Source organism: Chiroxiphia lanceolata, chromosome 11 (genome assembly GCF_009829145.1).
Source record: "Chiroxiphia lanceolata isolate bChiLan1 chromosome 11, bChiLan1.pri, whole genome shotgun sequence".
Lineage (NCBI taxonomy): Eukaryota > Metazoa > Chordata > Aves > Passeriformes > Pipridae > Chiroxiphia > Chiroxiphia lanceolata.
Window position 1 is genome coordinate 11,850,651 of NC_045647.1, and position 18,435 is coordinate 11,869,085.

General features: G+C 41.8%; 1 protein-coding gene across 1 annotated transcript; it reads left to right on the forward strand.

Annotated features, from left to right (window-relative positions):
* The first annotated feature begins 3,738 nt into the window (after window positions 1–3,738).
* On the forward strand, window positions 3,739–15,041 carry SEC61A1 (SEC61 translocon subunit alpha 1). The gene is made up of 12 exons (XM_032699254.1): window positions 3,739–3,823; window positions 5,192–5,259; window positions 5,934–5,999; window positions 6,090–6,168; window positions 6,976–7,107; window positions 7,948–8,057; window positions 8,266–8,419; window positions 8,769–8,929; window positions 9,584–9,781; window positions 10,196–10,387; window positions 11,943–12,019; window positions 12,695–15,041. Exons 1-12 carry the CDS (start codon window positions 3,817–3,819, stop codon window positions 12,879–12,881), a joined length of 1,431 nt encoding a protein of 476 aa, XP_032555145.1. The 5' UTR covers window positions 3,739–3,816; the 3' UTR covers window positions 12,882–15,041.
* Window positions 15,042–18,435: the final 3,394 nt, after the last annotated feature.

Below are 18,435 nucleotides of genomic sequence, written 5' to 3' on the forward strand. Positions count from 1 at the left end.
GGAATGCTCTGTCAGAGCATTGGAGATGCAGCTGCTACATTTGAGCATGATCACATGGAGCTCCCCACGTGCTGGTCTCTTCGGGGAACTCACTGAAGCGAAGGGATCTCTCACAGTATAGCTGTGCTGTGCAGAGAAAGAGGTCACAGTGATCTTCTGGAGCATCACAGACCCGAGCACTCTATGGGGCCCTGGGATCTATTTACAGGAGCTCCGTGCAGGACTATGGACTGTGTTACATTGCACTTAACACGAGGACTTCTGGTCCTGAACGTGGCCCTTGGGCATTGATGCACTGTAACAATTAAATAATGACTAACAAAACTTGCCTGCACTGCTGTGTACATCTCATACAAGCTGAGGGAGACATCATAAGTAAAGCAGTTCTTCCACCTTGTGGTTAGAGAGACTACTACTAGCAGAACCTGTACATCAAAAATCAGACTGCACATGAACACTGATGTTAAACAGACCAAGCACACATTGCAGGACCCCTCTTGCAGACTGATGCTACAGGTATTAACTAGCCACGTTTTGCAAAGTGAACATCTGTCTGCATGTATGTATTTACAGACACGTGTACACACAAACAGCTTTGTAATGCCCCCTGGTGATCCCAGCCCACAGGGGCTATGAGACCTGGGTAACTGCAGCTCCTTTGTCCTCCTTGGTAAGGAGAGGCCTCGACTCAGTGCAACAGTCAAACTTTGACACCCTGGTAAAACGTACTGGTGTGGGAACAGGGTGTGAGCATGTCATAGATGAGAAAAATGTGATCTCTTCAAAGAGAGACTGTAACTGATTTCTGCAAGCAATGACACTAGAATAAAAAGGAACTCTTTAGAGGGAGTGAAAATATCTGTGCTTCTCTCCCCATTTCTTCTCTCTGCCTCTGTTTTCTGCTTTTTACCTCTGGCTATCGAAGCAATCATGTAGTCTTCACTGTTTGCATCAGGGTGAAAATTCAGCACAATTGAGTCCAGCATCTGTAGTCAGTTGTCACAGAGGAAAACTTGATTTTAAAAGCAGTAATTAAACATCAGTTTTGCACTAATGCAATAGAGGTATATTGAGACATATAATTTTGCAGTAAATGCTGAAGATTTGCACTGTGTGAAACAGTGGAACACACTGGCTAATAAACTTCAGTGCCAGTAAATGAATACTAATGTTTTTAGTGGTCCTAAATTACATTATTTCTGAAGCAGGATTAGCTTGGTTATATAAGAGGGACTGATTTGGTTCAAAGAAGAATAGCAAAACATGAAAAGAACAGGCTGTTTAAAACCTACGTCTGTTTCTCAGATGTTTGTGTTCTCTAAAGAGCAGTTTATAAATTACATGCTATCCTCCTCCTCCTCCTCATCATCATTCCAGTTGTACCAGCTGGCACCACTCTACACGGAGTCCTCTTGAAGTAGTAGGTGCTTCCAAAACAGTATAAAAATCAGCCCTAGTGTATAAAATTCCATTTTGTCACACAGGCTGCAGTTGGCTGCCAAAATAGCACTCTAAGATAAACTGTCAAAATCGCGAGTCATATCAGGCCAAAATTTGACTCGGTGTCTCACATGGCTTTACTGTAATAATGCCCCAAGAACTGTATCTTCAGTTTCTTTTGCTTTTCATTTCTTCAGAGTGACACCTGATTATTTAAAGGAGCTGAACTTGTCTCCTCTCTATGTAGTTTTCTACTGCAGTCAGCAAAATAGTTTCTTTTTTCGCTGTAAGGTCTGAAGAAAGCTTGCTTTCATCAACCATGTTTTGCCACCTAGAATTGAACTTCAATGGCAAATTTCACCTGTAGGACTGTACCCACTTCATCCAAAATGTGAAGTTGTTCAGATCCAGGATGGACAAAATACAAATGTCAGCAGAATCTAATGAATCTTCATCCTCCATGTCTAAGTAGTCAATTCTATGTAATTATAAGGTTTATTTTTTTACAGTAGAAAACAAAATTGTTTTATTGTCTAAATTAATTTTAAAAAACCCAGGAACACAAGAAGACTGACAGGTGGGCCGTGCAAAGAATAACAGTCTATTAAATATTTTTCCCTATTCTTGTGGCACAGACAAAGGTTACTATTGAAAAAGCATGTGTGACTGTGCAAATTCTGGCATCTCATTGCATGCTTCTACCACTGATCCCCCTAATCACTGCTGTGCTTCCTTGTCCAGACTTCCACAAAACCACTCCTGGTTCTCCCTTCTTTATCAGCTCTGGTAAACCAGCACAGTGCTGACATTAGTAGGTCAAAACAATCTTATCAAACCAACTCTGCCAGACAGTGTGTCAGTTGGAAAGCAGCTCCTTTATCTCTAATTAGAAATGCGTGGGTTAAAACCAGTTTCAATAAACTGAATGTTTTGAAATGAGCAACTATGGATAAAAATTAAATATTCTCCGACCTATTGGCAGATGTCTTCAATAACTCACAGATGAGATGCATGGTTTCAGAAGCCAGGAGAAGGGCAAATATACTGTCCACCAATAAAAAAGTAAAAGAAAAAAAATTAAATGGGAATTAGGCTAGTCTTTTAAATTAATCTCAGAAAACTGGGGATCAAATAATCAAACAAAGCATACCTAAGCACCTAGAAAATATCAATGAGATTTGTGGAAGCCATTATGCATTTTATAGAGTGTATACACTGCCTTTAATTGCTTTGTATTAACACCTCTATTTGCTTTAATCTTTCCTCTGACTTCTGTTTACCTTTTCCTTTCAGACCGCTGATAACTCCCCCTGTAAAGGCCTGGAAAGCACACAGGACGTGGTGTGACACTCAGAAAGAACCACCTCAAACAATCAGCCATTGCGAGCGTGTTTCCCCTGTTGGTGCTGCCAGATGACACAGTGACATCTTGATGTACCGTGACTTCATTGACACAGAGTCCAGTGCTTCACATTTGCACCAGTGTTTCATATTTTATTGAAGACCAGTGGGATCTGGGTGCATTAAATGCAGCCTCAGGCGCGCAGGGACCATGTGACACCGTGTGACACCAGGTGTCCATCATCAGATGCCTAAATATAGGTATCTAGTCTGAAGTTGTCACCTTAGCTACCTCTATAATCAGTAGAGATGAACATCTCTGGAGGATGGTTCATCTAATCTGAAAACAGACATGTAAGATAGGTAGAGTATTTCTCCAGAGGTGTCCACTTGTACCTCCATTGACCACAGAGAGTCCAGACAAATATCTACATACCTGACTTCTAAAACTGCTAAAAGCAGATGAGCCATTTAGGTAAAGGCACATCACCCTTTCTACCATCTGACATGTGACACCAGGAGGTCACCGGTGTTGGGGGAGAGGGTGGGGCGCGCAAGGAGGTTCTTACGGGAGAGAAAGACCTGAAATGTTCTGCTACGAAAATACAAAACCAGAAAACAAATGTTGTTTATTTATGTATTCACTTGTTTATCCATATATCAGTTGAAATCTCTTAAAGCAGCCGTACGAATTCTGGTAACCAAACCACGCGTCCCTCCACACAACCCACGCCCCTAAGGACGCTCAGGAGCCACGGTCTCTCACTGTGCCATGACGGCGGTCGGCTGGGGGCAGGACTACAACTCCCAGCAAGCCGCGCGACAACCTAGAGCCCACCCCGCGATGGTGCCATTCGCTGTGCCGCAGTGCATGATGGGAGTTGTAGGCGCACAGCGACAGGGGTGGGCGGTGCCGCGGGCGCGCGTGCGCGGCGGCGGCGGACGCGGCGCGTGGCAGGAAGCGGAAGGGGGCGGGCGCGCTCGGAGCCTGACGTGTCCCTCCGCGGCCGCCGCTCGCTGCTCGCCGGGGCCGCCATGGGCAGTGAGTACCGGAGGCACGGGGGGCTCCGGGGGCTGGACGGGGGCGACAAGGGGCGTGCGGGACAAGGGTGGCTCCCCTCGCACAGGGAGCTCACCCGCGGCGCGCCCCCCTCACGGGCACCGCGCTGGCCCGTTCCCCCGCGCCCCCCCCCCCACACGCTCTGAGGGGCGGCGGGACCCCTCTGGTTTGGCGGCTCCCACTGGGTTGTTGCGTCTCCCCTCCTGGGGATGGCAGCTGATCCCGGGGAAGGAGCTCGCATTGTGTGCCGTGCCAGGCTGAGGTGCCGGGTGCGGTGCCGGGGCGGGGGTGTCACCTCGGGCAGGGGGCACAGCGCTGCCAGGGGCATTGCCAGAATAAACGATAAACTGTGTCTGCAGCCCGGAGTGATCCGAGTCAGTGGGAGTCTGCAGATTCCCTCACCTCGAGGAAAAGCTGCTTGAAAAGCGTCGTAGCCGACTGGAATATTGTTGTAGATGTAGGAGAGAATCTTGATTTGCTTTAAGTTGAAAACCACGATCCAGTGTAACCTTTCAGGCATAATCGCTTGAAAATAAGTGTATATCTTTTGTGGGCTGGTCTTAAACTGTTACCAAGTTGCCACCGAAGTTGCAGCCTGCTATGAAGAAGTGGAAGCCACCAGTAGTTTCGGTTCTTCTGTGCTGTCGTGTTCTTTTTAGTTCGAATCAGTCCAAAATATGAGTGCAGTCTTAGATGTGTCTTAACCAGGCTACCATTAACTCTGTTTAAAATCAGATCTCTCTGCTCATGGGAGAACTTGTGACTTTGCAAATACTCTCTTCATTTATAGGCTTATTCTAAGACAGACTTTTCTGATCTAAGGATGTGTCCTTTTGGCTGGGAGGGAGTCGTGGCACGAGACGTTCTGTAAAGTAACTTGAATTGATGCTTGTGAACAGTGTGTAGGAATTTTTAAGCTGTGTGGCCCACAAGTAATATATATATACACCATCCAAGGTACTTTTTTTTCAAATATCAGACTCAGGGAGAAGCTACTATGAAGTAAAAGTTTCAAGGGTATTGATAAACTCATACAAAGCAATGACCAGGGGTTTTTGGTGCTGTCAACCTATACAGTGAAATAGGAAAACTCTTGACTTTTTTTTGTAGTTCTTCTTCCAGTTCATACTGTACTTAAAATGTACTAGCTGAATCTCTGCCTATCTAGAACAGATAAGAATTTAATTATACGAAAAACCTCAAACCACAAACCAACCAGTCAACAAAAAATCCCCAGAACTGGGCTTTTTAATATGTAATGTACATCTCCAAGTTGAATTTTGCTTGAGCTTTTCCCAGTATTCCTTGTATCTCTGTGTTCACTTTGTCTGTTAACTCATTTCCATACAGTAAAATTTCTTGAAGTGATCAAGCCCTTCTGCGTTATCTTACCTGAAATCCAAAAGCCAGAACGGAAGGTAAGTTAATAAAATTTTCTTCATAGGTTTGTATTTGTGTAATTTAAAATGTTTACAGGTTGCATTTGTGGGATTTGGGGTTTCTTCTCCCTGCTGGGAGAATGGCAGTTTTTGGCACAATTGTTTTTAGTGAAGTGCTTATCTGGTGCACCCCGTGTTGTGGACAGGGCTGTACAAGAATATATTTGCTGGTAAATGCAGTTGTGCAGATTTGGTTATGCCACAACAGTGTGTGGTGAGATGTCGGAAGCAGTACAGAGTGTAAACTAGAGTAGGTTAAAACAGCAATATTTGAAAATCTTTTCTTCATAAGTTCTAATCTAAGATTATTTGCTAAGATAAGCTGCTCTGTATTATTGTTTCTTTTTCATCATAAGCTCTTTCTAATAAAAATGTAAGACTTGTTTCTGTGGAAGGACTAGAATTACCTTCCATTGGCATAAGCTTGTTTATTTGGATTAAATTTTCAATAAAGCTTTGTAATTTTCCTTGGTCTTATGTGGGATAAAAGGGATGAACTGTAAGTTATTTTCTTTAGGATGTCCTGTACTTTGTCCCTTTACAAGAAAATCAAATGTGCTACTCTGAAAGTTTCCTTGATTGACTAGGTATTGTTATCTTGACAGCTTTATCATCTGCTGTTGGATTTTGGTTTTGTGGTTTTTTCCCTTTAGATTCAGTTTAAGGAAAAGGTACTATGGACAGCTATCACACTCTTCATCTTCCTAGTATGCTGCCAGGTATGTTTCCTTCTCCTGTTTTTAAGGAAGAGCTGAAATGTTTAAAGCATGCTATGAAGTCTCTGATTTAATCTCTGTTTGGAAATGCAGATCCCCTTGTTTGGCATCATGTCATCAGACTCAGCAGATCCTTTCTACTGGATGAGAGTGATTTTGGCATCAAATAGAGGTATGGTCAGTCTTTCAGGAGGGCATTTTTTTTTAACTTGAATGAAAATGGTTTTGGACTTGTTCTTACATTGCACTCTATTTTAATGAAGATAAAAACTGAAGTAGAGAGGGAAAAGTGATTTCTTATATTCTGTAAAATCATAAACCAGTGCAGCATTGGTAAAGGCACAACTTACAAAATGAGTTTATGGTTGGCTGTGTGCACTATTATATGCATAAAACTTGAGCATTTTTTGAGGGAAATGGTTAGGGAAGAGACAGTTCCTAATTACCTGCATTGCTGCTGTTGCAATCTTCTGTAAATATTCCAAGCTTTGTGATTTGTGTTTCAAATCATATTATGTGTGTGCTGCAGTTTCCTGGGCGACATCTTTGAGTCTGTCTCACAGAAGACTGAAATGCATTGTAATTTATATAGATTTCAGTTTCTTGAGGAAGCTTTCTGATGCAGGTATGAATTAAGAATGGCAGCAGTTTCCTGAGTTCACTTTGTCACTCTTTATTATTTGGGCTGTCTTGTCAGTCTGTATCATGCCTTGTTTTATGCAGACTAAATCTGTTCTTGACAGCAAAAGTCTTTTTCAGTGGACATAGTTTTTGAGGTACTGAGCAGGTACTACATACAAGACTGACTTCTAACAAGCTTATGTTATCATTGATACCTCTTACATATATGGAAATTTGGAGTTTTAGATCTTCTCCATCATGATGTAAAGGATGGGGAAAAAAAAACTTTGAACTTCCAAAGTGCCTGGGTATGGTACACCCCAGTATTTTCTTTCATTGTTCTTCCTGTGTCTGGCAGGCACGTTGATGGAACTGGGCATTTCACCCATTGTCACTTCTGGGCTCATCATGCAGCTCTTGGCAGGTGCTAAGATAATTGAAGTTGGTGACACCCCAAAAGACAGAGCTCTCTTCAACGGAGCCCAGAAATGTGAGTAACAGCTCATATTGTGGTTTAGAGTTTCTGTCCCCAGCAGTAGAAAGTGTAAATTTAATGTGTGATGAATGGTCGAGTCAGAAATGTGGTTTTCTGTTGTGCTGTGTTCATGTTCTGCTACAGATGTCTGTACTTCATCAATCTTTTACTGACTGCTCTCTGGCTTGTTGGCTGTTAAGCTTCAGAAAGGTGTGAAAAGGAAAAGTATCTGTGCAATTGGCTTTGCTGCCATAATCTCCCTGGATAAGCAAAGCAATATATAGACTGTGGGGACTCAACTTTTGAACTGTGATGGTCAGCATTAACCTAAAAAAAGTTCATGGTGATTAAGATGTTTGTTGTAGCTGTTTATACTTTGCAGTTTCAAGCATGGTTCTTTCTCAGCAATAAGGGGTCTCTGTGCTCAGTTGATAATGACTTTTAGAAAAAAAATGGGTGTTCTTTACCTATTTAATGCTGTACCACACTTCTAACTGATCTATTTACTGGAAAATAGAATCATAAATTGCTAAGGTAGTGTCTTAACACACTCAGAGTTTTCAGTATCTAAAGCAGTCTTTGGTAACCAAACCCACTGCTTCTAAGTATATTTGTTTCTGAAGTTTTTTTGTGTATTTCTATTTTCAGTGCCAGATTTCAGATCACAAACTTAACTTGTCCTTGATTTTAAATATCTTGTGACTTCTGCGTCCCTTCCCAACTGTTGCGGTTTAACTCTGGCTGGCAACTAAGTATCACACGAGACACTTACTCCCTCTTCCTCTAGTGGGACTCTGATTGCCCTGTGTCATAAACTCCAGAACAAATACATACTTTTTTGTTTTTATTCTGCAGTGTTTGGAATGATCATTACCATTGGACAGTCTATTGTCTATGTAATGACTGGAATGTACGGAGACCCATCGGAGATGGGTGCTGGTATCTGCCTGCTTATCACAATCCAGGTAATTTCTGGTCTTCTCTACTTACTCTTCCCCTGAAAGGACCGAAAAATCAACCTTATGGACAGCTTGCCCCACATGCAGAGGAAAAAAAAGGAACCAAGTGTATCTTCTTCTTCATATGGTCTTTTCTTATCTTTTAAGATGCGTCATTTTTTTAACAAAATGAGAAAGGCATGAAACTAATGCTGTGTTCCTTTTTCTGCTGCAGCTTTTTGTTGCTGGATTGATAGTTCTGCTCTTGGATGAGCTCCTCCAGAAAGGATATGGTCTTGGTTCTGGCATCTCTCTCTTCATTGCTACCAATATCTGTGAGACTATTGTGTGGAAAGCATTCAGCCCCACCACTGTGAACACAGGGCGAGGTAATGCAGTGTAGACCGTGTTCTTTACAAAAATTTTGTACAAAAAGGCAATATCTTTTTTTTTTCTCCCACTATGTTAGCAGAATGGCAAATGCTGTTACTGGCATCTGAGCTGTGTAGTTGACATGTAGTGAATCTTCCTAAGGCAGCAAGTGCTGCTGTGCGAAGTCCAAACACGAAGACATTTCCTTCTCAATTTATAGTATCACACAAGATATTTACTGAACTTGAATTGGAGCAATCCCATTCTGAATCCTGTAGTACCAAAGTATCCCTAATGCAACAAAGCACTGAAATTTGGAGATAATCACAGCTCACCTCTAATTTGTTTTTCCTTTTCTTTTCCAAGGCATGGAATTTGAGGGAGCCATCATTGCTCTGTTTCATCTTCTGGCTACTCGTACAGACAAAGTCAGAGCTCTTCGTGAGGCCTTTTACCGTCAGAATCTCCCCAACCTCATGAATCTGATCGCCACCATCTTCGTCTTTGCAATTGTCATTTATTTCCAGGTCAGTTGGAGTGACAAGGGTTGTAAAACTGTATGGAAGTAGGTCCACTTCCTTCTGCATTTCACCTCTATATTTTCACAAGACTAATTTTTTTACCTGCAACATCTGGTTGTTCATTATGCTCTGCCTTTTCTTAATCAGTTCCCACACTTGCTGTAGCCACACAAAAGACTTGAGACCTACTTTGGTCTCTGAAAAAAGAAACCAGAAAACAAAGAAAAACCCAGATGAAAATGCACATGTGATATTGTCTAACCCAGCTGCTATTGCTTTTTACTGGAGAATACTTTGAAGTCTCTAGGCCTGTGTGTCTCTTACTGTTTGTTGCAGCAAATATATCTGTTGAAGAATATTGGAAGTTTTAATGTTTCTTTTCCTGGATGCTTTTGTTCAGTCTTCTCGTAGACATCAGAAGAAATCTAAAGTTCCATCTTTCATCCCTTCTTATGTGTGTGTGTTTAGACAATCCTGCAGGATTGCAGGCCCTTTGCAGAAGAGTTCCCCTGGAAGCCCTCTGGAAGGAGTATGTCTACTTGCACAAAATGATTGCAGCTTTTTTCTGTTGCTGTCAAGGCCTTGCACTTGCAGTTTATGGCCTTTGATATGGGTTCATGCCCAGATGTAATAGGGGATTTTCTTTTGAAAACTTTTCAGGGCTTCAGAGTGGATCTTCCTATCAAATCTGCTCGCTACCGTGGCCAGTACAACACCTACCCTATCAAGTTGTTCTACACTTCCAACATTCCCATTATTCTTCAGTCTGCCCTGGTGTCAAACTTGTATGTCATCTCCCAGATGCTCTCTGCTCGCTTCAGTGGCAACTTACTGGTCAGCCTGCTGGGCACTTGGTCTGTGAGTATCCCTTCTAATCTTGCATAGAGCTTTAAAAAGCACCATTAAAATGTGTGGTTGAAAAGATGGTCTCTGAATATTAGGACACACTTCTGCAGGTGGTCATGCACACTAAACTCCTAAATTACTAATTTGTTTAAATTAATGGTAGTGTATGAGACCTGCTGTGATGAATGTAGAAGTTAGATTTTCATTTACCTTTTTCCTTGGGCTGTTCTTTGCTGTCAGAAGTATTTTTTCTGTTCATTATTGCGTTTCTGCTTAGACAAACTACTTGTGTTAGTGAAGTTGAGTCTTTGTGTGCTGCTGCAGTACTAATGATAGACAGTGACACAAAGGTGATACAACCCCAGGCTTAGCTTAATGTCTAAGAAATAGTGAGAAGGTTGGTGACTGCTTTCTTCCTTCTTCCAGGACACATCGTCTGGAGGCCCTGCTCGTGCTTATCCAGTTGGTGGACTCTGTTACTATCTGTCACCTCCAGAGTCCTTTTCTTCAGTGTTGGAAGACCCTGTACATGCAGTTGTTTATATTGTATTTATGTTGGGGTCCTGTGCTTTCTTCTCTAAGACATGGATTGAAGTCTCTGGCTCCTCTGCCAAAGATGTAAGTTTAAAATGGCAAATTATGTCAGCTTACCTGATGAAAACAGGTGGAGTGTTGCAAGAATAAGACTTTCTGCTGAAATAGCTGTTCTGCTGATAATATTGTTGGTAATATTTATCATTTGTGTAAACAGGGACTGTGTCTTTCTTGTAAGTGAGGAGGATGGTTTCTTTACTGCTTTTTCAAAAACAACATCAAAACTCAAATAGTTGCTTTCACTGGCATTAGGGAATTTAGAACTTAAAAACATCTGATCAGTGTGAGAGCAGGCAAGGTAACAGGAGAGGTAGAACTCCTTCAGGTGCACCATGCAGAAGGCAGTTGCCACTTAAGAACTTGCAGGTAAAGCTCAAATAGCCAATGGGATAGAGAGTTCTGAGCTTCTTTTGTGGGAAGATTAACTACAGGTTTTTATTTTTTATCTTGAGAGTGCTGATAATGGAGAATATAGTGCAGTGCATTAATGTGCCTGATCCTAGCTTCTCACAATTTCCATTTGCTACAGGATATTTAGTATTCAGGAACTATATAATTCTGAAATTAGAATTGGAAAACAAGACGGAAAATAGCTGTCATCATGGTGTGTTTGTATTGTGTGGTTTTGTGTAGGAAATCAAGTTTGGCAGCCATATGGAATGGTTTAATCCATTCTTTAACAAATATGTAATAGTTGCACAGTTACTGTAACAGCATGAGCACTCTTGTTTTGGACTTGCATCTTGCTGCTTGTCAAGGCATGCAGGGATGCACTTGCTGCCATGTATAGTCAGGTTTTTATTTCAGAATAAGCCAATGTACGTTTTTTAACACTTTAATATACTTCCCTGATACTAAGTAAAATTATTTTAAGTTCATGTAAACAAGGTCAGAAATAAAAGTTGATAAATCATTATGTAACTGTTCACTATATAGTGGAAAACTGGCAGCTTATCCATCTGAAAGTGTGTTTTTTCAGTACATGGAATCAGTGACGAGCACCTTCAGAAATTCTCTGCTAGAGTTTGTTACCTGCAGTTGTCAGTAAAATGTTTGCAGGGTTCCACTGTAACCCTGTATAATTGCAGAAATCCAATTTCAGAATAATGTTTCAAGAAAGGTTTCTAAAGTCTGGTTTCTAGTATGGCCCCACAAATAGCTCCACTGAATGTGGAAACTGAAACTGAGTGGACACTTCATAGATGGTTTCACTAACATCTACTAGACCCTATTCAGGAGAAGAGTAAGTGGCAAAACAGGAATTGAATTATATGTATGAGAGCCTACCAATGTCCAAATTTTCCTCTTCTCAGTAGCACTGGAATTATGAAAAAAGCTTTGTGTAATTAACAGGTAGAAAAGTACCTGTGACTACAATCAGTCTGAAGTTAAGATAGTGGATATTTTAAGCTCAGATGAATAATGTAGAAAATAATCCAAACCCCAAAACAGTACAAAAAAAGCCCAAGCCCACCACCATTTACTGCAATGTCTTGGTTCTGTTTCCTCATAGCACTGCATTCCCTGACCCTGACAAATGGCACTAAACTTACTTGCTCCATTCCTTGATTCAATACAGGTTGCCAAGCAATTGAAAGAACAACAAATGGTAATGCGAGGCCACAGAGAAACTTCAATGGTACATGAACTCAACAGGTGAGCTGCACATTTCACTGGCTGTTTATGCAAATGTTATGGGCAAACACGTGGCAAATTTTGCTTTGACTTCCATTTTCTAGATCCTAGAACACAGATATTCTTTCAGCTTCAATGTTACATGCGTGAGGCATAGAATATTGTCTCATTAATGGAAGACTTGCGCACTACAGCTTATTCTTACCTTACAATTAGCCTTAAGTTCCGGAGCTTGTATTTTCCTGTTGTTAATTTTTTTTCATTTATATAATTTTTTCAGGGTAGCCACAAGCTTAATCGCTCTGCTTAGTTACATGGTAGCCTGTAATTAATACCTTCTCCCTTAGCATAGCATTCTTTTCCCCTCCAGTCAGGTTGAGCTTTTCATTTCCTCACCCAGTGTACTGGCATTGTTGCATGTTCCTTACCTTGGATTGTAGACCCGTAAGAGAAGAGAGTATTCTGCCCTTGACTTTTTTTTCCATTCATGTAGTTGCACTCTTGTTTTCTTAACCACCTGGTTAGATTATCTCTGTAGTGGTCTTTCTGTTCTCAGTGGGATTGCTTTTCTAGAAAAATCCTGCCTCTGATATAGTTACTTTCCATAGATCCCATGTGTGACTAACCCCCTGTATTTGTTACTATCCTGAACAAACTCTAATGGCCCCTTTTCTGTTCTTGTTTCGTGTTTTGCAGGTACATCCCCACAGCTGCTGCATTTGGTGGGCTCTGTATCGGTGCCCTCTCTGTGCTGGCAGACTTCCTTGGGGCAATCGGGTCTGGAACTGGAATTTTGCTGGCTGTCACTATCATTTATCAGTACTTTGAAATTTTTGTAAAGGAACAGAGTGAAGTTGGCAGTATGGGAGCTCTTCTTTTCTAAACCTAACCTCTCATGGACCCAGGAAAGAGGGGAGGGACATTCTCAAAAGGGTAGCCAGTCAGGTGAAAAGAAGTATCATAAACTTGATAAGGTTGTTCTATAGAAACACATATTTTAATAATGTTTCCAAAGCACATTCCCTTATGTTCAAACTTTTCTAGCATACGGTTTGCATTTTATAAATTGATGAGGAAAATGTGCAAAAAATTTTTTTCTTAAGAAAATTGTTTTTTAATTATGTGTTAGGAGAGTCAGCTTTCTGACTTGGATTTAGTTCAACAATTCTTGGGATTTTTTTGAGCCCCTTTCAAATTTAGTAACCAGAAGCCTTTGCAGGTTTTAATAAATGTTTGTTAAATGAATGTTTGGAAGGGATTTTTTCCATTTAACTTGTTTTTGCAGCTCCTTTGCAGTAATGGTGAGAAAAATCTCTCCATCTAATGCTCGAGTTTCCATGATTATGGTTGTAAGCACAAACAGTGTTTAATGTGTTTGGATATTTTTTCAGTATGGCAGATTTGGAAGGCAGTTGTTTCTTTTTACTAAATGATATCTCTAATTCCAAATGTCTTGTAATTCCTACACTAGACCTTGTTAGATGTTGAGTGTTGGCTTGAGACTGTTGTCAAGTTTCTGAATAAGAAAGGAATGTGTCCTTTCCCACCACCTCTCCTCCATAAGCAGAAAACTCAGGTCAATCTCGATTCTGCCAGAGCCTGTGCCTAAGAGTTGCTGCTTTGAAACTTGGTCAAACTGGCAGCTTTGTAAAGCCTTCTACTTAGTTTTCGTTGCCATTCGTGGCAGTACTGCTGGTTCTGATGCTGGCTGAAAAAAATGGGTGTTATGGCTGCTTAGATGCAAATCTGCTTGTGCTCTTTGCTAGAGCACAGTTTCTCTCCTTGATAATGAATTCTGGTCTTGTAGTGATCGGGATGTTATCTGAGTACTCATATCTAGTGAATTTTGAGTCTCATTACCACAAAGGACCGTGGAAAGAATGTATGTTACTTGTCTGTTTCTATAGATCTAGATATGAGACCCTTGTCAGATAACCCCACTAAGGGGCTTATGTAGAGGGCTTTTCCATCCTGTAGTCTCATGGATTTGAGTGGTACATAGAAAAATACTTTCTCAGAAGGTATTGGGGCTCCTCCTTTTTTTGAAGATCACACCTTCAAATTCGGGAGGTTACAGGAAAGGCTTTAATGGACCAGAATAATATTTAATTTTCCATTTAAATTTAGATTGTCAGTACTAATCAGGTGCCTAGGACCAAATGCAAATATTTGTGTACGAGTCTTGTAAATACACTTTTCCTCGATCAGTATTTGACAACATGGAAACCAAAATGAGGAGTTGTAACGCTGGGGTGTTTCTCTACACTGCATCAACATGCCTTCTGTGCGTTTTTGCATGTTGGGCTGACAGTATATGAGTCACTGTTCCTGCTGGGAGTGGTGGGACTGTTATGGACCCAAGGAGCACAGATGACATCCAGAAGCCCTTGTTAATGCCCTGAGCTCAGGTACCAAATGCCTGAGGAATCTGCAGATGTGGAATGAGATACACCTATCAACAGCAGTAAAACTCCTGGGGTGAAGATCACCAATGGAAAAGGAATAAAAGTATTGGGATAAAGGATCCATGAAATTCTCACTATCAGCCATTCACTATTACTTCACACTACGTTCTATCATTTTTCTGTTTTTCATAAACTACTAGTACACCACAGCACAACTGTGATGTGACATGGGGACAGTTAAAGAGTGACTTTAAAAGGAGAGGGAAGGAGCGTGGTGTGGTTCTGCTTTGGGTATTTTTGTTGTTGTTTTTCCAGGAAGCCCAATGCAAACTTTGTTTTGGTATAAAAGACTCCACTTTTTGGGCATGAAGCTCTGGCTGGGCTGGAGCTGTACTTGTATTTTTGGTCATATCATCTACTTGAACTGGTTGCAGTTTAGACTGTTCTCTCTTCAGTGTCTAAGCAGCACTTGTTCTGTGCATCTGTATTTTTGTTGTCTAGTGGTAAAATCTTTGTCTACTATGAGGCAGCTATGTCCTCAAAGCAGGACCTTCTGGTCATACAGTGGATGTTCACAAAAAGAAATAATGCCTAAAAAATCTGCTTTATAATGAAATAAAGTACATCTTTGGAGCTAATGCTTGGTTTGTTGGGGTTTTTTTCCTGAGTTGCAATTCATAAGGTGCTGCACAAGTAAATAGTGGGAGAGTGGGGCCATGATGTATCAGTTTAACAAAAACTGTTTCCATTGGAGATACAGTGCCAATCATTTTGTAGCATGATAGTAGTAATAGGATGTTAATTGAAACAATGCAAAGCTGCTGATATTCCCAATATGCCCTCTGAGTTCCTAAACTTAGAGTAAGGGAAAATTTTGACTTCCTTCTGAATAGAAATATCCCAGTACTTTAAAGCAAATTTGCTTAAAATAGTGGTACTGGATGCAAGAAGTTCAGCCAAGATTTTGGTTGTCATTCTAAACAGCAGCTTGATTTCTCCCTTGCTGTTTTATTTTTCATCAGGAAACTTGCATTAATAACTGTGGTTGCTGTAGGAATATTACATCATCACACATGATCACAGAACTAACTGGGGTCACCGTGGATGTGATGAGTTACCTGCAAGAGCTGGGGGAGACACCAACACCAGGGCAAAGCCTGAGATCCTCTTTCTGCTGATGGCATTTTAAGTGCAAAATTCTTGGCATGGCCTTTTCTTCTGCACTGCAGGTTTCATGCGAAAGCTTTTCCTGTAGCATTTAACTGCTGAGTGTTTGATTTTTGTCCCTTTTGCCATTATTCAGGAAGCCTTAAAAATCATCTGTTTTATTCTAGTTCACTTACTCCTGGGGCCCATCTCCATATAATTTTGAGATGGCAAACAAATGGATTTTTCCTGATTTCTCAAGCATTTTGTTTGTTGTTGTTTTTATATTTAAAAATAAAGAAATAAATAACTTTTGGCTGCAACTTTAAAGGTTGTTGCTTTACTCTAAGCATTATATGGCCGTGCTCCCATGATTTCTCCAGGGGATAACCCTGTCCTTCTTCTGTAAACACACTGATTTGTGAAGCAGATTTCTCAACCAGCTTTCAGTAAAGGAGGAAGCCGAGTGGCTTGGTGACTGCTTTCCCTGATTGTCCCCCCTTGCAGCAAGGAATAACAAGCTTTAGGTGTCCTTCAGTTTTACCGCAGCTCTGAGGAGTCTCTCACAGGTTTCTGTGAGCTACTTGTTTACAGACGTGGTGGGACATGCTGTGAGGTCTGCAATGAACCTGGACTAGTTAACCTGCTCCCTGGACTAGTGAACGTGCTCCCGATGTGTCGCTGGTGCTGACGGCAGGCTGGAATCCTCGCAGCGAGTCTGTCCGGGTCCGTGCTGGCTGCGGGGTGTTATCACCACTGGAGAAGGGCGCTGTCGGCGAAAGCGTGCAGGGAGGGACAGCAGTGACAGCTCTGACACTCTGGTTTGCTCGGTATTTCGGCCGGCCCTCGGCTCCTCTGCCAGCTTTCTGCCACGAAACCCCAGCCTTCGCCGGCTGCCTGCCCGAAAAGGTCGCGGTTTGAAGCGCGGCCAGGGACGAGCGGCTCCGCCGGCCCCGGCCCGCAGGTGTTCGAACAACGCGGGCTCGTCCGGGGGGCTGCGGCTGCCGAACACCGCCCCGGAGGACAGAGCCTGGCACGGGCAGCGTCTGCCCGCCGGGTGGCAATGTTACACTGCGATTCCAGGCACCGGCTCCGAGGCAATTTGTTAAATTTGTTCCAAATGCGTGTTCTTTCTTTTCCTTCCCTGCTACGCCGATGGGCGTCGTGCAAAGTAAGAAGCTGGGAGCGGAGTTCGCCAATATTTATTTGTATTTCCTGGAGCTGGGGCCAGGATTGAGGTTGTTTTAAGCTGAAATGCTGAAAATAATCTTTTAGGGAGTTCATAACATTTGTAATATTTTCTAACGTTTTTCAAGCATGCTAGGTGTCAAGGGGCAGTTGCTGTTACAGCCTTTTAGTCTGCCACTTAAGCCTAGACTGAGACAGTCCATGGGATTGGAAAAAAGACAAAAAAAAGAAGCATTTAAAAGGAAAATCAATATTCTAAGCTGGGGACCTAATTAGGCAGCTAGATTTTAAGCTGCTGGTTTATAATATGCCACTGGATGGATCTGCTAAAATTGAAACTCTTCTGTGGGCCAAGTTGTAGCAATCCTCTGGCTATTGCCAACGTGATGCCAGCCAAGCTGGCAGTGCTTGGCAGAAAGGAAATACCCTGACAACTGGCACCTCCTTTGGCAGCTGTATCAGAGGGGTTGGAGACTGAATGAGCACAGACATGATACACTTTGTCATCACAGAGGGGGCTGTCAAGGTCAGAGATGAGATGCCAGCTCTGAGATATTTCTTGTTGGAGAACAAGAAGACTGGGCCAGTCAATTTTCCAGTAATAGGAATACCTGAGAGCTTAAAACAGAGGGAACAAATAAAACAAGAGAACAGCAAAGATATAATTTTTTTAAGAAGCTGTTTCAGACATTTTTATATTGCTTTGGAGAAAATCAGGATACATGACATATATACAAAACCTCAGATTCCCCTTCTTAGATATTAAGGCTAAAGTGGATGGTTCCAAAACTGGTATGAGCTGGGGCCTGGGAGAATATTAGCTATCTGAAATCTCAGATGAGTATTATCTACTTTAATCTTCAGTGTGTCTGAAGCCCTCTGATGTTCTTACAGCTCTGATGTGTCTCTTCTGTGTACCTGTGGTGTGAAGATTTATAAAAGAAAAATGCAGCAGCGAGCAGGGAACAGCAAACAGAATATTTTGCCTGACTAACTTCGCTATATAAGTGTGAATTTTATTTTTGTTTAAATATCTTTATCTTTTGGCAATGCAAGAACCCAGAATGTTGCTGCTGCTGCTGCTGGATTCCCAAGGGGTGCAGAATTACACCCAATGCAAGTAGAGGAAGGGCTCCCTGTGACCACAAATGAGGCCATTTACACAATGATTTGGGATTGCAGAGCTCAGCTGCAGTGAGTAACTGGTGGGTGTGTGGTGAGAAGCTGTGAAAGAATTGTGGGAAAAAAACAATGCAGGAGCCAAGGCAGTGAGGAGATGTACCCTTGTGAAGCTGGGATGTGGTGGTGTATGATGGGCCTGTATTTGAGAGCATCTGAGAATGCTCTCCAGCTCCAGGGTTTTGAAGACTGCTGACAACAAACTGTGAGTGTGTTGTGTGTTTGGGGATGGTGATTAAAATGCAAAGGGGCAGCTGCCTGCTGGATCTCCCCTGCAAGACAAACCCAGAACACCTCTGTGCTGTAGAAATCAATGATTTGTTTAACCTTGGTATCCCAGCCTGACCTGGTGTTCCCTTTGCACCATACAAAGTTTTCTTTGTGTTCCACAGATGTAGAAACTTGTAAGATAGGGAAGTGTGTTTGTTAAAATAATTCCTTTTCTAAGCACTTTTATCTTGGATGTTTGAGGATGAAGCTTGGACTGTTGATTTTTAAGTTATTAGAAGAGCATTTTTT